At 39.7% G+C, this 23,534-nt stretch overlaps 2 protein-coding genes across 4 annotated transcripts; one reads left to right on the forward strand and one right to left on the reverse strand.

Annotated features, from left to right (window-relative positions):
- Window positions 1-6,788, forward strand: dusp16 (dual specificity phosphatase 16). The gene is made up of 6 exons (XM_067581301.1): window positions 1-322; window positions 1,211-1,349; window positions 3,622-3,785; window positions 3,919-4,078; window positions 4,693-4,816; window positions 4,901-6,788. Exons 1-6 carry the CDS (start codon window positions 59-61, stop codon window positions 6,036-6,038), a joined length of 1,989 nt encoding a protein of 662 aa, XP_067437402.1. The 5' UTR covers window positions 1-58; the 3' UTR covers window positions 6,039-6,788.
- Window positions 6,789-12,614: 5,826 nt separating this feature from the next.
- On the reverse strand, window positions 12,615-14,433 carry LOC137175739 (ecto-ADP-ribosyltransferase 5-like). 3 transcript variants are annotated; one of them, XM_067581581.1, is made up of 3 exons: window positions 14,384-14,433; window positions 14,128-14,212; window positions 12,615-13,455 (listed from the first exon to the last, which is right to left on the reverse strand). In XM_067581581.1, exons 2-3 carry the CDS (start codon window positions 14,200-14,202, stop codon window positions 12,664-12,666), a joined length of 867 nt encoding a protein of 288 aa, XP_067437682.1. In that variant the 5' UTR covers window positions 14,203-14,212; window positions 14,384-14,433; the 3' UTR covers window positions 12,615-12,663. The 3 variants fall into 3 exon arrangements, with proteins under 3 accessions (XP_067437682.1, XP_067437681.1, XP_067437680.1); XM_067581580.1 differs by having other exon boundaries at window positions 12,615-13,476; XM_067581579.1 differs by having other exon boundaries at window positions 12,615-13,497.
- Between the last annotated feature and the right edge of the window lie 9,101 nt (window positions 14,434-23,534).

Consider the following 23,534-nt stretch of genomic DNA (forward strand, 5'->3'; position numbering starts at 1 on the left):
GGAAGGGAAGGGAAGGGGGGAGGAGGAGGAGGAGGAGGAGGAGGAGAAGCAGTCTGACATGTCGGAGCGTCCCCCGGGATCAGGATCCGGGATGCTGCTGAGGCCCGGCGCCGTGCGGCCCATCGGGGCGGAGGCTCTGGTGGCCCTGCTGGAGGGGGGGCTGGACCGGGTGGTGCTGATCGACAGCCGGCCCTTCGTGGACTACAATGCCTCGCACATCCTGGAGGCGGTGAACGTGAACTGCTCCAAGCTGATGAAGAGGAGGCTGCAGCAGGACAAAGTGCAGATCGCTGAGCTGCTGCAGCACTCGGCCAAGAAGAAGGTAAAACCCTTTCAAAACATCTTAAAGTCGGCTGTTTGACCTTTTTACATGACCTCTGCTCGTTACATGCACCCTGACGACCCCGTGACCTTTCCTCTAGCGCCCCCCACAGCCCCCGTTAAACAGCAGACATGAAGGAATCATAATAATGACTGTTTGAGTTGAATCTGTGAAGCAGAACCAGTTGTGTATTTCTGTAACTCTCTGTCATGTTTTTGGAATGATGATGTTTGTCGGTTCCTCGTTTCTTTGTGTTTTTATCACCAGACGTAGTTTGAGCTGATGTTTCATGCAGGAGGTGATGTGAGGAAGCAGAGACGTCCTCACAGTGAAACTTGTTAAACCTGCTGCTTTTTCTCCTGCTGCTGCAGTCTGAAGTGAAGTTCTGGGCTCCGTGTGGGCGTCTGACCTCACAGCTGTATATTTATATTTAACAAAAGAGATTTAGCGAGCCGCTGAGGTCGCTCCTCCCTTTTTGTGGTGTCGTGTTAAATTGAAATAACAGCTTTTTAAAAGGAAGCTCGCCGGCCAGTTTTATTACTGAGGCAACATTTTCCGTACGATTATGAGCTGTAATTAATTCTGCGTGCAGCGAAGGAGAGAAAGGCGAGTTTCCTCGAGTGAGTACAAGTTAAAGAGCAGCCAAACCGCCGAGTGTGGAGCTGAGAGGAGGGAGGCTGCTGGCTGCCAGAGACCCTCCACTGGTTCCACTGGTTCCACTGGTATATCAGTGTCACTTATTAGTGATTAAATAGATTTAACACTCTGCTCTTTTCTGTATCATAAGACTCTAGAAGGATGTGACGTGTCCTCTCATGTTGTAGTTAGAAATGTGTGATTAATGATATGACGGTAACGAAGGTGTTAATGATTGACGGCGTGTTTCAGTTGGAGCTGCAGGGCGATCAGGAGGTGGTCGTGTACGATCAGAGCTCTTCAGACCCGGCGGCTCTCGGCTCGGACTCTTTCCTCAGCGTCCTGTTGGTTAAACTGGAGAGGAGCTTCCCCTCCGTCCACCTGCTGTCAGGTGAGTCTGTCGACTCTGACGTCTACATCCAGTCTGTCACATAACTTGATCCAGATGAAACAAACCAGATAAAACATGTGGATCGGGGAGGTTTAGAGGCACTGGCTAGCCGTTTCCACTCTTTATGCTAAGCTAAGCTAAGCTAGCCGGATGCTAACTGTAGCTTCATGATCAACGGTACGAAACACAACGTTTACTGTCACTTATAACAAATAAAAACATGAAATCATCACATCTGAGAAGCTGAAACTGATGGATTGATCTACTAATCATTGCAGCTCTTCTTCATATTGATCTTTCAGCAGGAAAAACATCAAACTTCCCCTTTAAGAAACATCCAAACTGCTTTTAATCAGGATCTGATCTGGTTGACCCTCGTCTCCTCTCAGCTCAACTAAACACTCACAGAAATGATTTATTATTATTATTATTATTGTTATTATTATTATTATTATTATGATGTGCAAACATGATAGAGTATCTGTAGTTTTGCGTGTACACACTTCCTGTCACTAGACTGCAGGAAATAAAAGCAGAAGAAGAATGAATGGAAACATTTATTGCTGTTTTCATTCTCTTCAGTCTGTGAGAAGACGACGTGGATCCGTTGAATCAATACAGTCCATCGACTTGATCGATCAGGCTTCATCCGTCACGCTTGTGCTCACGTTCCAGAAACAAGTTTATATCACCACAAAGTCGAGTCATAAATAAATAACATGAAGTCAGAATGAACAGTAAACATGTTCCAGAGCGGAGAAGTGAAATGTCTTTAATGTCTCAGAGTTCCTGGTTCTCTGATGTTGTTGTGTAAGCGTGAAACCTTTGACCCAGTGATTTTTTGGGAAGGTTTTAGTTGCTGATGGTTGAGGGTGGAGTCCGTCGGTGCAGCATGACATCATGGTTACATAACAGGAGCCTCAGTGGAAAGAAGGGAGGACGCCTCATAAAAACCGCTGCACAGTTCAGACCATCAGTACCTTACTTTATGATCTGTAGATATGACTGTGAGTTTAATGTTAATGATCCACAGAAAGAATCATTGATCAGTCGATCGACAGAAAATGTATCAACAACTATTTTAATGATTATTTTAGCAAAATGTCCTTGTTGCAGCTTCTCAGATGTGATGATTTAAAGCTTCTCTGTGACAGTAAACTGAATATTTTTGGACTTTTGATTGAAGAAAAAGACTTTTTCCAAATGATAAATCAATTGATCGATTAATTGATAATAAAAATAATCGTTGGTTGCAGCTGTTTGTCCTCTAACGAGAGGATTTATTAACAAACCCAATAATCAAATCAAATAATAATAATGAAACTCAGGAAGCAGATTATTGATTATTTTCATTATTGATGATTTTCTTCATTAAATTAAATCATTTTCAGAATGTTCAATCAGTTTCATGTCAGTTTTTAGGAGACGTGTGAACGTTTATCTTCCTGCTTCTTTCATTAGTGAAACATATGGAGGTAAAAGTGTGACTTTATAAATGTGAAGATCAAAACTTTACATCTTTTATAAAAAAATGTTTTTAATGTGAACAAAAAAAAAAACAACAAAAAAACAAAAGAGTGAAAATATTTCTGGAGTTCAGAATAACAGACAAAACTTAAAAATACTGAATTTACTGTCAAACAAAGAAAAGCAGAAAATTCTCCTGTTGAGAAGCTCAACGATCAATCGATAATCAATATAGTTGCAGATATAGATGATGTAGATGAAGGGCATCATAACAGTGATGAAGACATTAAACTTTCACCATATTTATATAAAGTTGTTTTTCAGTCAGTTTTCTGTCAACATGAAGAAGATCCTTATTAATAAACTGTAAATGTATTGATTAAACATATAAACTGATCGATGGAACAAACCGCAGCAACAAGAGGCTGAAAAATAATCACACAACATCTTTATATGAAGAAAAATAAAAAAGGTTTCATAATGAAAGAATATCTGGTGTCGGAGCTGCAGAGCATCAATCCAGAGGCTTGTTGCTAGGCAACAAGTGTGGAGGATGATGAACCGTCTGCAGCCGGAAGGCAGCAGGTCGTTGAATAGAAACAACATCAGATACGCAGATTTATCTGAACTTCTATCAGTGACTAATTTAATTCTTCTTCTACTGTTAATGAAACACTTCCTGCACAGATGTGTCACATTAAAAGCCTCCAACTGCACAGTTATCGGTGAAAGAAATTTGTTTCTCTTTGGCTCTTTGGCCCTTTGTCGTACTTTAGTCTGAAAATCTCGGTGTGTTTCCTGTCAGGTGGTTTCTGTGAGTTCTCTCACCTGTTTCCTGGTCTGTGTGAGGGGAAGTCCGCCCTGGTGCCCTCCTGTATCTCTCAGCCCTGCCTGCCGGTGACCAACGTGGGACCGACCCGCATCCTGCCTCACCTGTACCTGGGCTGCCAGAGAGACGTCCTCAACAAGGTACCAGCCAGACCTGGATCCTGTCACAGACATCATGAATCCTCTGTGGGGGGTTTATAAAGACCTGCAGAAACAGTTTCTCTCCTCATGAATCATGTTTTTTTAACTCTTCGGCGTCTTCGTGTCTCTGCAGGATCTGATGCAGCAGAACGACATCGTCTACGTCCTGAACGCCAGCAACACCTGCCCCAAACCCGACTTCATCCCGGAGTCTCACTTCCTGCGAGTTCCCGTCAACGACAGCTTCTGCGAGAAGATCCTGCCCTGGTTGGACCGATCGGTGGAGTTCATTGGTCAGCGGGGAACCTTCGTCATGTGACTGTAGATCAGGGAACATAATGATGATGTCACAGCAGACGTTTAAACATGTTGAACTAATGACGCATCAGTGCAGCTTCCTGGTGTCGGATTAGGTCTTCTTAACATTTTTATATTCATAAGATGATTATTAAGTGAAAGAATGATTGGAAAACATCTAACTTGGTGCTAATAGTTCATGAACTGTGAGGTTCTTTTTTACACTTTTGTCACTCCTGAGCCTCCGTACTTCATCCAATCTTCACCAAACTTGCTACACATCCTCCTCAACCGTCACATGTTTGTTGATACTTTTACACAGCTTCCCTTATGATTGGTTACCGAGGTCAAGTAGGCGGGGTTCAACCAAAATTGGGTCACATGTGCAAAGAGCAAACCTACAGTTTTGCCACCGGGGGGCGCTGCAGTTCACCAAAATGTTTGAATAACGTTCATCTGTTTTAACTCCAGGGGTCGATTGCGCCGCCTTGTGGCCGTTTTATCTTTACCTTCTCGTATCAGCAACAACAAACAGATAATTATAGAGTAGAAATACTCCTTTATTCCCGTATGAGTCAAACTAATGTTTGTAAATGTTTGTGTGTTTCAGAGAAGGCCAAAGCCTGTAACGCTCGGGTCCTGGTTCACTGTCTGGCTGGAATCTCGCGCTCGGCCACCATCGCCATCGCCTACATCATGAAGAGGATGGACATGACGCTGGACGAGGCGTACAGGTCAGATTCATATGTGGTTATCTGTCGTTGGTCTGGATGTTTACTCTGTCTCAGAAGACATCAGCGTGTGTTTGTCGTCGGCAGGTTCGTGAAGGAGAAGCGTCCGACCATCTCGCCCAACTTTAACTTCCTGGGTCAGCTGCTGGACTTTGAGAAGAAGATCAAGAGTCCTCTCGCTGCCGACGCCAAACTCAAGTCCCTCCATCCTCAGGAGCCCAGCGGCGAGGCTCCCGCTCCGCTGCAGGACGAGCGGGAGCCTCCGGTCAGCCAGGAGGCCCCCGGGGGCCCCGGCCTGGCCCTGCTGGAGCCCCTCACCCTGCCCTGCGTGCTGGCCGACGCCCCCGAGGAGCGTCTGCTGGCTCAGGCTCTGAGCGGCCTGCAGCTGGCCGACGGCGCCGAGGACAGCGCCCGCCTGAAGCGCTCCTTCTCTCTGGACATCAAGTCGTACGGCGAGCCGGGCGGGAACGCCGCAGCCGCCGCCGCCGTTCACCGGGTTTTCGCGCCGCACGCCGGGCCGGGAGACGCCGCCGAGTTCTTCAAACCGTCCGGCTTCAAGGACACGAGCAGTAAACCCTGCCAGTTCTCGCCGGTGGAGGAGGTGTCGGAGCAGTCCACGCCGGAGCAGAGCCCCGACAAGGAGGAGGCGGACGCCCCGGAGCGAGCCGCGCCGCCGCCTCCGCCGATCAGTAAACCTCCACCCGCTGCTGCCACCTGCTCGCAGCTGCATCGCAGCGGGAGCATGGAGGAGAACGCCACCAGCTTCCTGTTCGGTCTGTCCCGCAGCCAGCAGCATCTGGCCAAACCAGGCTCCGGCGGCGCCCTGAAAGGCTGGCACTCCGACATCCTGCTGGGCCCCGTCACCGTCTCCACCTCCTCGCTGGCCGGCGGCTGGTACCTCTCCTCCGAGTCCACGCGCTTCTACTCCACGTCGGCCATCCTGAGCGGCGGCGGTGGCGGCGGCGGCGGCGGCAGCTTCGCGGCGTACAGCTGCGGCCACGGCCTGGAGGCGGTACGGCGGCGCAGCCGGCAGAGGACGGGCGACCGCGGGGACTCGCGGAGGAGCTGGCACGAAGAGAGCAGCTTCGAGAAGCAGCTGAAGCGTCGCAGCTGTCAGATGGAGTTCGGAGACGGGATGACGGACAGCCGGTCCAGAGAGGAGATGGGGAAGGTCGGCAGTCAGTCCAGTTTCTCCGGCAGCATGGAGATCATCGAGGTTTCCTGAAACGCTCTCGGGAGGTTCCAGCGGAGAAACGGAGCAACACACACACACACCGACGGCGCCGCGGTCAGTCGGACGCAGCTCACAGTCGACGGCGAAGGAAGGTGAAGAGTTTAAAAAGTTCAGCTGCAGGCGAAGTCTTCATCAGATAAACGTCATCATCAAACAGACACAACATGAGCTCCGCCTACTGTTAGATCACATGACGCTAAATAACAACAAACAGTCTGTTATTGATCCATAAAAACATCACAGATTTCAGCTTTTCATGTTTTAACAGAAGAAGATTCAGACTAATAATCAGCAACTTTCTCAATAAAAAGTCTTTTTTTTTTAAGTAAAAATGCCAAATATTCTGTTTTTCTTTGACATATTTAACAGTAAATTGAAGATCTGCAGACAAAACAAGCATATTGATTATTGATTAAACTGTAAACGGCATTTTTTTCCCACATTTTATAGACGAATTGATTCTTTTTCTGTTCTCAGAAACTGTGATCAGCATTGTTTTAAACATTTCATCGACCAAACCATGAATCTTTATTGATCCAGAAAACAAATCGGCGGGTTCATTCATTCATCAGTTCCTGCAGCAGTGAGTGAAGAAGACACAGACGCGGATCGACATGTTGAGGAAAGTCGCAGCAGCGTCTCTGAACTGGTTTTTGTGAGTTTCTCGGACGTCGGTGTGTGTTCGCCGGAAACTCGGGCAGCAGCTGCGAAGTTTCTCAGCATGACGGGAAAAAAAAACAAGGACGACAGAAACTTTTCACTGACTGAACGTTTCGTCTTGTTTCTGGAGATGCTGAACAGGAACGTCGGTGGGAATCTCAGGTGTTGATGGGAGCTGCGGTCCCGACGCGGCGGATCAGAGGACTCAGGAAGTCGGTGTCAGTTTGGTTTGATGACGGACTGAGACGTCGTGCAAGGAAGGAAGTCGGACTTTTTTTTCACAGTTAATCTTGCACTACTGTGGCGTGGAGACAGTTTCTCATTAAAAGTGTATAAAAGATGAAAGAAAAATACTTGACGTGAGTGTTTTTTTTAATGCTGTAAAGAAACATTCCACCAAAAAGGTTCAAAAGAAAAATATACAATAAAACATCTTTTGCTGGTTTCTGTCACTTAATGGACTCAGTATAGAAATAAAACAGGAAATAAATTAAGATCAGAGTAAAAAAAATACAACCAGGTGAGTTTCCCCTGAACTTCATAAAGTCTAGATAAATGTAATCTCTTATTAATAATAAAAACAAAATACATTTATACAAAACTTTATGTATATGTGTAGAGAGATGACATAATTAAAGACAGAAATAAGAAATACAGGAAACTCAATATGAAAGTGTTTAACAGGTGAGACAGTGAAGCTGCTGTCAGCGGCGCCCTCTGCTGGACAAACCGAGTCATTAAAGAAACACTTCACTGTTTGTTAAAATCTGTCTTAAAACGAACTTTAAACACATTTCAACATCTAAACGCTGCACTTTTCTTTGAGCTTTTTTTTTTTTTTGCCAACATGTGCAGCGACATCAGAGTGTGATAAGATGATTGATCGATGATTTATGATCGATCGGGTTCTGTTCAGGAAATATATCTTCTGACATCTTCTGATTTGAAAAGAAAGACGACAATAAACAGTCAAATATGATCTTTTTTCATCTGATTAATGGTTCCAGTTCAGATCTTTTTTTTTGTCCCGTGAGAGAAAAAATTCTCTTTGCAGCATAAAAACCGTTAAAAACCGTTAAAAGTGACGTCACTGTAACAGAAAGAAAAAACAGCAACAAGAAGAATAAAATGCTGAAGTTCAACAACCATCCAAAACCAACATTTAACAACATTTACTTTAAATGAATCGTTTTGTCTGTAAAAAGTCAGAAAATTGTGAAAGATGCTCGTTATCATTTCTCTTAGAGCCCAAAGTGACGTCAAAAGATGTCAGAAATATTCAGAAATTTCTCTCATGTAGGAAAATAATTTTTGTGGCGTTTAACTGAAAAAAAATGAATTAAAAGACGAATCATTCATCAAAACATCTGGAAACACTGTTGAGGTAGAAGTTAATCTTGAAGTTTGAGATCCCATGAGACCTCTACTGCACCAGTGGCTGATGGGAAATGTAGTTTATGAAGGCTAACGAGCTAATCTGTGTTTTAATCTCAGCAGAATTTATTTAGGGTCTGGCAGCAGTTTACTTCTTACATCCAGTTATTTGTATGAACTGCTGGACTGGATCATAGTTATCCTTATTATACTTCAGATAATCACTGAGTATCTTTATCTACTTCCTCACACACCTTATAGACATGAAACACTTCCATTAAATGAAATGGATAGTATATAGATGCATAACAAATTGAACCCTGGTAACAAATCAGTATCAGTAAAGAGTCATTTCTGAGTCCGTGGACTAGTACAACCTAAACTCTTCAACTCTTTTTTAAAAGGTGTCTCTTTTAGTTTAGTTTAATATGAAGGAGACCTTTAATTGTCTTTAACTTGGAAATTAAATACCTAAAGTTGTCCAGGAAGTTTTGTATCAGCAAAAAGCTGATACTTAAGCTACTTAAGCTCAATAATAAATAGTAATATTACTGTGGTCTAATTTAAATGCACAATAATAACTATAGTTCATTCTAGCTTATATTAAATGCAAAACACACATAACTCCCTGACATGAGGAGTAAAACTATGACGTCTAAAGCAACGTATTCCTTTGACATTTAGCTTAAAACAGCATAAACTATGTGAGTTTACATTCTGGACACAGACACTTGTACATATTCTTGCTAAAGTCCGTCTAGCATGGTGGCTAATTAGCGATTAGCTTAATTCACGATTAGCGATTAGCATGCTAATAAACATGAAGTTGGTCGTTAAGACTTTACCACAAGGCAGACAGATGGGTCCGGGTATCATCGGATAATTCGTAAATCATTTGTAATTTAAAAACCAAAAAAAAAAAACGGTAAATCTGTTATTTGTTTCAAAACAAACAAACAAAAAAACGTGTTTGGAGTCAGAATCGAATAACGAAAAACCAATCAAACCCGGTTTTTGCCGATTCGTTTTATCGTTATTCCTTTTTGGACTGAATATCAAACAGGTCTGCGGACATCAAGCTAATTCGTTTTTGCGTTTGAAACCAACTTTCGTAATTTTCATCAAACTGGACTTTAGATTGTGCATTTTATTCAACATCCACTGTTACATGATGTAATTATTTATTAATTATTCATATTTAATTTATTCTCTTTTCACCTTTCTTATATTTCATACACTCCGTTTCTTTGTCCATAACACACATTATTTTCTTTACAGTTCAATGTTCAGTAAAGCACGTTGATCCCGATCATAACCAATAATCTGCAGTACAACATAATGTTATACTGACTATATGTTAAGGCTGTCGCAGGCATCTTCACCATAGCAACGGTCGCTGAGGATCATGGATAAGCTAATGTAGCCGCTTCCGCTATCGTACAAAACTGACAAAAATACTTGATTTCTAAACCAAATTTGCACGATCTTTTGAATTTGGTTTTCTGGATTTTCGTTGGGAAAAAAAAAAAAAAAAAAAAAAAAAGAATAGATCACGTGATTTCGTTCTTGGTTTAAAATGAAAAAAGGAAAAAAACAACATGTGACTTCCGTTTTTGGTTTCAAACTCAAAAACGACTTGGCTGAATGTCCGCAGACCTGCTGGATATTCAATCCAAAAAGGAATAACGATAAAACGAATCAGCAAAAACCAACAACAGACCGGGTTTGATTGGTTTTTTGTTATTTGATTCTGACACCAAAAACGGTTTTTTTTTTGTTTGTTTGTTTTGAAACAAATAACAGATTTACCGTTTTTTGGTTTTTGAATTACAAATGAATTACGAATTATCCGATGATACCCGGACCCAGATGTTACACATCTTAAATATGAATGCTCACCTTTGTCTATGACTATTTAAAAATGACAACAGAAGTGACTCTGGTTTACATTTAGGATAAATTAGCCTATTTCATTTATGTCCAATGATGTTAGCTGAGCTGACACGACGCATAACAAGACAAAGTTACAAAAGAAAATTCTACATTACTAACTAGTTAAAGTGACACTAAGAGTTCATCAGTAAATATGCAGCAGGAGAACCATCAATAACTCCAATTAAAAGTGTTTATTTATTATTGGATTATTGATATATGATCAGTATATGAATGAAGGTGATTTTCTCTTTCTTTACATGACAAACGATATTTGATCATCGTATGATTTTAAATGTTCAGGACACAAAAAAACATGAAAATCAACAGACAATTCAACAAATGAATGAAATAATTACAATAAATAACACAAAACTGTTAATATAACATCAAAAACACAGACACAAGACAACAAGGACTCATCAATCAATAAACAACCGCTGGACTCAATCAAATGATCGATAGTTATAAATAGTCAACCGGAGAAAACATCAGTAAATGTTCTCAGTTACTTGATTAAAAATGAAATTGATCAGATCAGATGTATTTAAGTGTTAAATGAAATGATCCTGTAATGCTGTCCATCAGGCAGCAGGGGGCGCTGAAGGGTTATAATCCCTGAGTGTTGGCTGGAAGGTGTTTCTTTACCAGCCTTTTAAAGTTCAGTTTAAACCGGTTTAAATGTTTTTGGTAACATGAAATTAAACAATCAAACTATTAAACATAAAAATTAAATATCTAATAATATAATATAATGTAGTATTACTATGATTATATCAATTAATCAGAAAATAGTGAAAAACCACTGAAATCTAGTTTTGAGAGTTTCAGTATTTAATTGTGTGCGTACATGTTGTATATTCCTTAATTAATATGTTTATTAAGGTCAAATCAGAGCCTGTTTGTCCTCCAGCACAGATAAACTTCACAGTACAGAGTTAAAAGCTTCCTGCTTCTAAGATAAGATCAACTTTATTGATCCTGCAGGTCAATAAAAGAGTCACAAGAACAGACACAAAGAAAAGAAAACTGTTAAAAATATTTAAAACTAGAACAGAGTCAACAGAAAACTAATCTGCAATCATCAAATAATCATTTTAAGTGATTTTTTAAAGTGAAAATGACAAAAATTTGCTTATTTCAGCTTCTAAAATGTGATGATTTAATACTTTTCTGTGTCACAAACGACAGTAAACTGAATATATTTGGGTTTTGTACTGTTGCTCCGACAAAGACATTTAAAGACAGTTTATAGATAATAAAAATAATTATTTGCAGCTCTAAACTAGAATATATGGTGGTGGAAAGTAACTAAGTACATTTACTCAAGTACTGTATATAAGTACAGTTTTGAGGTACTTGTACTTTACTTGAGTATTTCCATGTGATGCTACTTTATACTTCCACTCCACTACATTTCAGAGGGAAATATTGTACTCGGTACATCAAGCTCATAATACTTACGTACTTTTAGTTTTAATAGAGTATTTTTACATTATTGTATTTGTACTTTTACTGCAGTAAAGTATCAGAGTATAGGTATCTGTAGTGTTTAGTCTTAATTAGTTAAATGCAAGTTAGAAAGTTTCACAAACATGAAGAATGACGTATTTGAAGCATTAAAAGTTTACCAGCTGACCTCCAGACTACCTCAGAACTGAGACCATGTTTCTACAGTAGTAATTAGTGACACCTCCTGACCTGCAGCACCAAAGGACAAAACAAGAACTAAACATGGTTCATAACTGCTGGTTTGTTAACAACGTTGTGGAGAAAGCAACAAGAGAGAGTTTTAAGAGAAATATACTGCTGAGTTTTCTCAGTTCTGTGTCCTTGTAACAGACAATATTTTCTACTGTAGTGAACAGAGCTGAGCGGTTCCACACAGTTTCTCTCAGACATGTTTTCAGTTTAGAAACAAAAAGTCTAAATTTACCCAGAATTCACAGCAAATTAGTCCTTAAAATAGTCAAGAACTAGACAGCTTCATGCAACTGATGAGTACTAGTAACATCCAAACCTCAGTCAGAGTGTATCTCTGTTAAACCAGCTCAGGACTCACGGTTAACACACACACACACACACACACACACACACACACACACACAGACACACACACACACACACACACACACAGACTGGATACCAGATGAAACTAGCCTTTGCATATACTCATCTCTTCAGCAGGTGTCTTTCATAATAGATCAGTTAAGCTTTACTCATTTAAATTACAGTTAGAAAGATAAAATATTCCAGATATTCCAGCATGAGGAGACCAATGAAACGACACATTGGACACAGGTTGTTGAGCTGAATGTGTTTGGAGTCGTCTTCAGTTTTGTGGATTACAGTTTTTTTGGATATATTTTTCACCTCAGATGAAAGTTTATTTGCCTCCTTTGTGTTTCAGAGACAGAGATCAAATAAAACCAAACACATCTGCGTGCCGTCGTCCCATCAGAGGTAAGTAGCAAAATAACTTATTAAACTCTTCAGTTGTCTGTTTATCACTGCAAAGCTTTTATATCAACCTGATTACTCTGAAACATTTGCAACAGTCACCTGTCTGTGCAAAAAGTAGAGACAATAACCAATCAGTGATTTATAGATTTATTTATTGATTTATGAAGTTTGCAGAACAAAACTCATTTTATTGCATTTTCTCCGTCAAGGGGTAGGAGTAAGGTTTGCTCTCTTTTAAGCCTGCAGCCTTGCAGTTTAGCTCACTCTTACCTCCTGCACTCTCCAAAATAAAGACCCTGTTACAATCATTCAGATCTTTAAATTGACTCCGACCTTCAACAGTTTTGGTTATGTTGAATGTTTCATAGGGGGGGATAAGAACCTCTTCCTCATTTGGATACACTGAATAAGGCTTCACGGAAGCTCCTGAACAGGTCTTAATTTCAAAGCATGTCTCGTTACCAAAGTATGTAAGGTTTGTTCTGAAAGAGCTGGAGGCAAACGTACCAAACCGAATGATGTCGCTAACATTGCCATTGAACACAGCTGTGGTTCTTCGATAAGTAGTGTGACACTTCTTATTCAGGGTTTGTATGGCAGTAGTCAGCCAGAAATGTAAAGAATGGAATTGGTAGGAGCTGCTGCTATAGATGCTCCTACTGGTCCGGACTGCTTTATTGAATTGATCATAAATTCTGTTGGATGTATAAACACAGATTGCCTGGATGTGGTCTTCAGAGAGAACATTATTTACCTGCTTTTTACCATCATCTACACATTGTTTTACTTGTTCATCTTCCCAGGCTTCTGCAACTTTTCCCACATTCTCTTTGTTGAAATATTCTTCCTTGACCTTCTTCTCCATCTCCTCGGTGCAGTTGTGGTACATGTCATCAACAGATTCAGGAACCATGTTCAGTGGAATGGAGCTGGAGTTCTGGGGGGCAGAGGCACCGGGCTGGGGGGCAGAGGCACCGGGCTGGGGGGCAGAGGCACCGCGCTGGGGGGCAGAGGCACCGCGCTGGGGGGCAGAAGGAGGAAGGAACAGATGATGTTACACAACAAAGCTTTTATGATTTATTCAAACCAACTTCTAGAAATGACACTTATATAAACTACAACAGTAAATCCAGGTTGAAGGAAACGTAATGCAGTCTGAATGATGTTTTCTGTCAACATGATGAGAAAACGTTGACTGACGTGTTTCATCAGTTTGATCTTCAGTCTAATATCTGCTGGTAGTAACTCCAGCAGTATGAAACAGTCGTCTGCTTGTGTTCAGACTCTGGCAGCTCTTGGTTCAGGTCAGAGAAAGATCACAGTCTCTGTTTAATACACAAGAAAGTTGATCTACATGTAGCTTCACTCATTAACTGGCGGTGCAGTGGTAGATAAAAGGTTGGATAAACACTATTTTACCTCACAGCTGTGAGGGCCTGGTGGATGATAGATGGACCAATCAGTCTCTTTCTTAAAAACACATCTGGATTCACACACTGTCTACATGCTCTTTATTACAGATCCATGTTTGGAATATTACTGGTACTGAGCCAAGAATCAACCCGACTCCATGGAGTCAAACAAGTAAAGAAGTGAATGTAAATGTCCCTCAATGTATAACTTGATCTTTTTTTCAGAGTGTGGTTCTCACGTTCGGTTGACCCGCAGGCATCGTCCAGCAAGGGACCAGAAGTACTGCAGCAAAGATCAGCAGGTGAGCCTTCATCTCCGCAGCTCTACAATGTTAACATGCACACATGAAGAAGTCTGACATGTACAACAGCCTGCAGTCTGCTGCCTGCTGTATTACACATATATAGAAAACTTTGCTACAAACCTAACATTAAAAAAAGCATGATGATGATGATGATGATGATGATGATGATGATGATGGAAGATCAACTCACCAGTCTGATGTGAAGTTGAGCAGTAAGTGAAGCGCTGAGTCCAAAGGTTTGGTTGGACAACAGGTCCTTAATGTTTCTACAGGACTCATGATCACCTTTTTATACACATCACACACACACATCACACACACACACACACACATCACACACACACACACACACGCACACACACACACACACACACACACACACACACACACACACACACACATCACACACACACACACACACACACAAGGATGTACGTTTAGTTTCTATCATTGGTTGAATCTCATTTTCTGTATTTCTATATAACATTTAGAGACGACAGAAACCAACACAGAAAGTTGGTCATCATGTTAAATTCTGCCAGAATTCTACTAAACATGCAAAAGAAAAAACCTCACATGTTGATTCATATATATATATATATATATATATATATATATATATATATATATATATACATATATATATATATATACATATATATATATATATATATACACACACACACACACATATATATATATATATCCTCCAAAACACATCAGATGGAGCTCAAACCCACAAAACGTTGTGTTACTGACTCTTTTACAGATGAACATTCATCAACACTTTGTCCTCCAAAACACATCAGATGGAGTCAGAGAGGATTTCTGGTAACATTTATGGAGCTTACAACTCTGTCTAAGACTCTACTATGAAGATCATTTATTTGGCCTTTGCAGCTGCAAACCAAATGATTTGACTGACAGAATAAAACAGTAAAACTGTCTTAATTTGGATTATCTGCACACACAAAGACTCATTTGGACTCTAAGTAAGACGGGCCTTTCAAAGCAATAAGATCATTTGAAGCATAGTAGAAAATGTGATTGGCATTTGTCAGTATCACCTTTTATAATAGTTCTGTTAACACGGTTATCCTTTGCTGTAATTTACATAGCGAAGAGCTGCAGAATTCCCAGTAATGTAGTCTAAAGAACTGTCACAGTTCACAGTTAATACCTGTTTGTAAAAAGAAGAAGATGCCATAACTTGATTCACAGAAATTAACAGTTTTAAAACTTTGTTTCAATTAATAAAAGTTGAACTTTGTTATTTTATCAGTTTCAAACACACCTGCAGCCATGAAGAAAGCAGACGCTCCAGCATGCATTCACCATCTTCCTCCTCATATACAGAACTGTACCACATTAAAATACGTTTATTATTTGTTTGAAATGTTTAAAATGAGAATGGTGTCTTTTTATTTGCTTTCCAATCAGATTTATGGACGTATCTATGACAGATGATGGCTCCTGACTCGGCCGTCGGTGGATTCAGCTGACTGTAGTGAGGTGAGTGTGATGTGTGAGTGTTTATATTCGACTGACTGATGACTGAGAAGAAGCAGTGTGATGTTTAAGGTAAATTGTATCAGTGGGTAACAGATTTGAGGAGAATTTCACCCCCAAAAATGTTGATGTCTTTCAATTTTGGTAATTTTTTCATGACTTTCTTGAAGACTGGGCAACAGATTTCCATCAAAACTACAATCATACTTTCTCACCTCAACAAGGAAAACTATAAATACACATTAGAGCTGCTTTAAGGTGTTTTTAAAATGATTTATATACAAGTTCAAGCATGTAACTGTGAGAAATAATCATGAAGAAAGTGTGATTATATTCCACATCAATAACATCTGTGCCTCATATTTCCCTCTCAGCTGTGGCTAAAGGCAGGACTTCCCAGTTTCACCAGTAATATTTGTAGCAGCTATGGAGCCATGGATCTCTAGAAGGGTTCATTTAAATATCATGAACATGAAAATGTCTAATTATATGCAGATGATTTCATCTTATACATTTAAACTCCATAAAGTCAGAACGTTCAATACGACCACTGTCTAATGAGAATAAAGACAAAGTAGAACACTTCGCCACTGATGTCACATGACCTCCTGTATACAGATGACAATGCTGGTTGATGTCCGCCATCTTGTCTGCAGCCAGGTTCTTCTCTTTTAGGGACCCTGTGGGTCTGGGGCCTCAGGACAGTTGCCCACTGTGCCTGGTTGATAAAAACCCTGCATGATGGTTCCTGGTTATAAAGACCAGTTGTCGTGTAGCAACGGCTCCGAGGCTAAATATGACTCTGCATTCAACACTTCCTTATAAATGTATAAAGTCCCAACAAATATAATATTGTATCAACAATAATGAGTCAGTTAAATATTAGAAGAGTAAATACTTTGACTAAATACTTATTGATCGGTCTGATCCCATGAGGGGAATGTGCTGTATGTACAATGATGACCAGATGATGAGTCATGGTCCATATTAAAATCAAACCTCTAATGCTGGGATCAAGTGTTTCTACCAGGCACAGACTACAAGTCCTCAAGTCTTTTCACTTTTACTAGTCTTAAACAGTAAAAACAACACAGTTTATAAAAAGAGATCCCATAATGCATTGCATTTTCTAGATTTACAGTAATACACTGTAAATGAGAATGTCAGTATTTTACTTTTGAATGTAAACTATACAAATCCAGAAGGTGTTAATGATAATGTAATAATATAATAATATAACTGTTCTAACAGTGAGTTACTGTAATCAACATTATATTACAGTAGTGAACTGTAACAATGGTTTAGACTAAATTACTGGGTATTTAGCAGCACCTCACTATGTAAATTACAGATAACCGTGTTGAATGAAGTGTTGTAAAAGGTGATACTGATAAATGCAAATTACATTTCTTAGTGTGCTTCAAATGATCTTATTACTGTGAAAGGCCCGTGTGTCTAGACTGCTGTGGATCATAATGCTAACTGTCTTTCAAATTAAGGTTTTACTGTTTTATTCTGTCAGTCAAATCATTTGGTTTGCAGCTGCAAAGGCCAAATAAATGACCTTCATAGTAGAGTCTTAGACAGAGTTGTAAGCTCCATAAAATGTTACCAGAAATCCTCTCTGACTCCATCTGATGTGTTTTGGAGGACAAAGTGTTGATGAATGTTCATCTGTAAAAGAGTCAGTAACACAACGGTTTGTGGGTTTGAGCTTTCAGACAATAGTTCGTCTCATTTTCTTTGAGATGCCACAACATGATACAAGCAAACCCTCCATATGAGACGCAGGCACTAACGTTTGTGAATAATCATCAACTGATGTACAGACATGCATTTATACACATAAACACACATTCAGACACTTGTGTTTTAAAAACACAAATTAATTTTCCTACTGTATGTACAGTTGTGCTCATAAGTTTACATACTCTGGTAGAATTTGTGAAATATCGGCCATATTTTGGAAAAAATGACTGATCATGCTGAAAACTTTTGTTTATTTAGGGATAGTGGTCAGGTGAAGCCATTTATTTTCACATAATTGTATTTGCTCTTTTTACATCATATGATAGTTGAAATCACCAAAATGGCCCTGATCAAAACTTTATATACCCTTGAATGTTTGACCTGATAATATACACACAAGTTGACAGACACAGGTTTAAATGGCTATGAAGGGTAAGTTTCCACACCTGTGACTTTTTTGATTGTAATTAGTGTCTGTATATTGTTGAAGAAAATCACTCAAGTCCTTGTTCAAAGTTTGCTGTGGTGGAAATGGTTTAATAGCGTTCTGGAAATGCGGTGAGCTTAGTGACACAGAGCTGGTCTGATACAGTAGACTGACCCAGAGCAGAAGGGATGGAAACACTTTATAACATAAGGTCAAACAATTGGTAACCAAAAGGTAGGGAGGTAAGGCATCTGCATACAGGATCAAGGCAGTGTAGTAAGGGGGGGAAACTCAAGGGGGCAAAAATAGGAGGGGGGATGCTGCATTCAGACAGGATCAAAAAGGTCAAATCAGCAGGGGTCAAAGGCAGGAAAGACACACAGTTGGCATCTTGTTGATGAAGGAGTTATTCCCCAACATCACTTGATTATCAAGTCTCTACCCAAATGTGTATTTTCTTCTTCAGTATAAATAGTCAATGAGTTTCTCAGCTCTTGAGAGACCCCTGCACATTTCATCCAGGGCTGCTCTGACTTTAATGGATACCGAACCATGGGGAAAGCAAAGAACTGTCAAAGGACCTGCGAGAAAAGGGAGTTAAACTTTATAAACCAGGAAAAGGATATAAAAAGATATCCAAAAATTTGATAAGAAATAAAAAAATAAAAAATTGCTGTTTGGCATATTGTTATGGGAGGTACTTGAACAAAAATGGGCTGTGTGGTCAAGTTGCCAGGAAAAAGCCGTTACTGCCCCAACAGCCTGCTTACAATATGCCAAACAGCAACTACACAAGCCTCAAAACTTCTGGAACAAAGTTATTTGGAGTGATGAGACCAAAATTGAACTTTATGGTCACAACTATAGACACTATGAATGGCGCATATCTTACAGATTCTGCCAGGGTATGTAAACTAATGAGCACAACTGTACCTCCTTATTGTTCATCTTGAAACAGCCACATGCAACTTTCAGCTGAAGTTCTATGTGGGTTTTTCTTTGCAACCTGAACAATTTTTCTGGCAATTGTGGCTGAAATCTTTGTTGGTCTACCTGACTGTGGCTTGGTATCAACAGGACCCTTAATTTTCCACTTCTTTATCAGAGCTTGAACACTACTGATTGGCATTTTCAAATCTTTGGATATCTTGTTATATCCTTTTCCTGGTTTATAAACTTTAACTCCCTTTTCTCACAGGTCCTTTGACAGTTCTTTTGCTTTCCTCATGGCTCAGTATCCAGTAAAGTCAGAGCATCCCTGGATGAAATGTGCAGAAACTCACTGACTATGTATACACAGACACTAATTACAATCAAACAAATCACAGGTGTGTACCCTTCATAGCCATTTAAACCTGTGTGTGTCAACTTGTGTGTATATTATCAGGTCAAACATTCAAGGGTTAACTTTTGATCAGGGCCATTTGGGTGATTTCAGTTATAATTATGATGTAAAAAGGGCAAATACAATTACGTGAAAATAAATGGCTCCACCTGACCACTATCCCTAAATAAACAAAAGTTTTCAGCATGATCAGTCATTTTTTCTAAAATATGGCCGATATTTCACAAATTCTACCAGGGTATGTAAACTTATGAGCACAACTATATAAATGTGATGTGTGTGTGTGTGTGTGTGTGTGTGTGTGTGTGTCTATGATGTGTATAAAGAGGAGATCATGAGTCCTGTAGAAACATTAAGGTCCTGTTGTCTAACCAAACCTTTTGACCCAGCAGTTTCCTTCAACCTGTATTTACTGTTGCAGTTTATATACGTTTAATTTCTATAAGTTGGTTTGAATAAATCATAAAACCTTTATTGTGTAACATCACCTGTTCCTTCCCTCTTCTGCCCCCCAGACCTCCAGCTCACTTCCACTGAACATGGTTCCTGAAGCTGCTGATGACATGTATGAAGGCTGCACTGAGGACATGGAGAAGAAGGTCAAGGAAGAACATTCATCTTAATCCATTTAAACAAATCTGGCAAGAAGCAGAACAATGTCCAAACAAAGATAAAGACCCAGAGGATGAATCTCTCACCAAAAACCACATGCAGGGAATCTGTGTTTATTCATCTGACAACATTTATAAAGAATTCAATGAAGCAGTCCAGACCGGTAGGAGCATCTATAGCAGCATCTTCTGATCCCATTCTTTACATTTCTGGCTGATTTCTGACATACAAACCCTGAATAACAATCATCACTGTGACATTACTTATTGAAGAACTGATGTTGCATTCACTGGCAAAGTTAACAACATAATTCAGTTTGGTACGTTTGCCTCCAGCTGTTACCTGAAGCTTTATTCAATAACAGATGAGGAAGAGGTTCTTACCCCCCCGTGAAACATTCAAGATAAGAGACGGACTTTATTCTGAAGAGTGCAGGAGATAAAAGTTACCTAAACTACAAAGTTTCACACTAATGAGAGCAGAGTTTCCTCCAACTGCAGCTTTTGCATCGTGTCATAATGTCTTTAATGTTTTATGTAAAACACTTTGACTCACCTTGTTGTTGAAATGTGATTTACAAATAAACTTTGCCTTCTGATACACAAATCTGTTTTCAGTTTTTAAGTGTATCTCTGTGTTTTTATGTTTAATATTGTTTCTTCATCAATAGTTGATCTGTTTCATCTGCTCCATACTAATATATTGACTTATTAATGCATCATACTTTTTATTTTTATGTTTATTTAATTCTTTACATTTCAATTTAAATAAATATTTTATTCTATATTTTAGTATTTCCCACAGTTTAGTCACGTAAGTTGGACATAACTGCTGTCCAACGTATGTTACCAGCTAATATAAGTTAGCTAGTTTAGTCCAGTGGTTTCCAACTTAGGGGTTGGGCCCTTCCATAGGATTACCAGACAAATCTGTTTTCAGTTTTTGGATTTTTTTCTCTAATCTTTGATTTTTGCTGAAATATTGGATCATTTGAACATTTATTGAAATGAAAGCATGTGAGAAGTTTAGAGGGAAAAATCAATGTAGGGGAGTAGAAAGTACAATATTTCCCTCTGAAATGTAGAAAGTAGCATCACATGGAAATACTCAAGTAAAGTACAAGTACCTCTAAACTGTACTTAAATACAGTAGTTGAGTGAATGTATTTAGTTGGTGTGTGAATAAAGTTTCTTGCAGCTTCTCTGCAGGATTTTAATTTGAACTGATGGAGACAGAAACCTGCAGAGACAAACTGAGCTCTCCTCCGACTGAACATCTGACCGCTGAGCATGCTGGGAAGGCAGGACGGCCATCAGGTAGAATATATATCTCTCTGTGTCTGATAATAATGAACGAGACGTGTTTTTAAAGAGGATTGAAAGTTGACCAGAGCAGAGACGCTGTTGAAGAGTTTTTATTATTTGAATGTTGTTCAGGACTTTAAATGAGTTCATCTGCCTGCAGAGTGTTTACAGGCTGTGATGTTTTACAGTCAGAATGATGAACTCTGCAGATCTCTGGCTCCTCTGTGTGGACGCCGACTGAACTGCAGCTACTATCCATCTAACACATTGTTTAGCATGTTATACAGCTCTGGACAGGCTGAAACATAAAACCATCTCAGAAAATACAGTCTACATACATTAGTAATGAATCCTTAATAATATTTAATCCATACACCTGTTTTAATTGCAAAAATCCTCATTATGTGACCGACCTCACAAACTGTTGTAGGATGAAGGTTACAGACGGTTCTGACCCAAAGACAACAGAACAATCTAAAGAGGTGTGACTGAGCAAACTAGTGAGTAGTACTGTAGTACTGTAGTACTGTAGTACTATGAATGGAATAATGTCAGCTACAACAACTACAACATGTTTTTAAGGGGACTTTATTCACCTAATGGTCAGTTTCATAAAGGATTCATGATCTCATACCATAAAGGCCAATTTCCTCCATCATAAGGGCATCTTATAGTATCTCATGTTGTTCACTGGAAGGCACTTCAACATGTTTTTCCTCTCATACAGCATCACTGTCACATCATTTACTGAAGAACCAACCTTACATTCACTGACAAACACAGTTCGGTTTGGTATATTTGCCTCCAGCTCTACAAGAACAGACCTTTATCTCTTCAGTAACAAGACCTGCTTTAAACCTGAGACCTGAAGAATTAATCAGTGTTTGACACAGAGGAGGAAGAGATGCCTACCCACCTGTAGTGACCACTTTGACTATCAAAAAGGCCTCAACAGTTGATGTTTGATATGTTTTGACAAGTGCAAAAATGAGGAATGCCACTTTTCACTTTCTCTATAATAATTTCCCGATCATAGACTAAAGAAAGCCTAATATTCATTTATAATCAGTACTGCACAGTCAAAAAGTGTTTGCATCTCCCAAGTCAGCAACACCTGTGTCAGGTAACCTCTGATTATATTAACTTCTGTCTGACTGACAGCAGCACTACTCCCCCTAGTGGTGGGAGGTTCACCAAACAAAACATTAACAAAAAACCCCACATGAAACATTCAAGATAACCAACATAAGTGACAGTCAGGCAGCTCTGAGGGATTGTAACGTGCTCTTGATGATGTACTCCGGTTCTGAAGTGGCACATTTTCTCCATCTACTACGACCTCTTACACACAAAATGTGCTGGTGCCCTCTATCGTTTTAATTTTCCTCCAGCTGTTAGTAGATAGAAATGAGGCTCAATCTATGGTTAAAACCAAAAAGATTCAGTCTGCCCACCCAGAAGGTGCATCCTGGCCAATCCCAGGGGTTGCAGAGTTCTGGCAGAGCAGAGTCAGTCCCCTCCTGTTCATGGACAGGCGGGTTCAACTCCTGAATACGGTTACTCCATTAATCAAAGTATTTACAATTTAGCAATTGCATGATTCTTAATTTTGCATTTTTGATAGTAGCTTTAGTGTTTGGAGAATGAAACAAGCAGAACGGTGCTAAACATGATAGTGTTATCATGGATGATGGGATTATGTTAGTGGTACATTTCTTGGCTTAAAGGGAGTGGAATAATTCACACCGGGGTGTGAATTGGTCTTCCCATCTTGCTGGCTCTTGTAGCTTGAAGGTTTGGGTCAGTGGTCTGGTTTGGTGACCATGCAGGAGATGGGGGTTCCTTATCTGATCCTTTCTGTTTGCAGGAGGTTGTTTAGATGGTCAGTGAGTTTGGGACTCTCACTTATATATTATTGGCCAGCATTCATGGGAGGTTGACATAAGGCTTCTGCTGTCTGCCTTCAAAACATGCAGGGACTTTATCCTACAGCTGCAATGATTAGTCAACAGAAAACTAATCTGTAACAATTTTAATAATCAAATAATTATTTTTAATGATTTTTTTAAAAGTGAAAGTCAAAAATTGGCTTATTTCAGCTTCTAAAATACTTTTCTGTGTCACATATGACAGCAAACTGAAAATCTTTGGGTTTTGTACTGTTGCTCCGACAAAACAAGACATTTGAAGACAGTTTATCAATAATAAAAGTAATTGTTATTTAGCAGCTCTAAATTAGAATATATCGTAATCCATCAGAAGATGGCAGTGGTGGAAGGTTACTAACTTTGAGGTACTTAACTGTTTTTACTGGTATACTGGTATAGTGGTATACTGTTTCAACTGGTATGTAACTGTTTAATGAAATGATCCTGTAATGCTGTCCATCAGTCAG

This window comes from Thunnus thynnus, chromosome 23 (genome assembly GCF_963924715.1).
Source record: "Thunnus thynnus chromosome 23, fThuThy2.1, whole genome shotgun sequence".
Classification (NCBI taxonomy): Eukaryota; Metazoa; Chordata; class Actinopteri; order Scombriformes; family Scombridae; genus Thunnus; species Thunnus thynnus.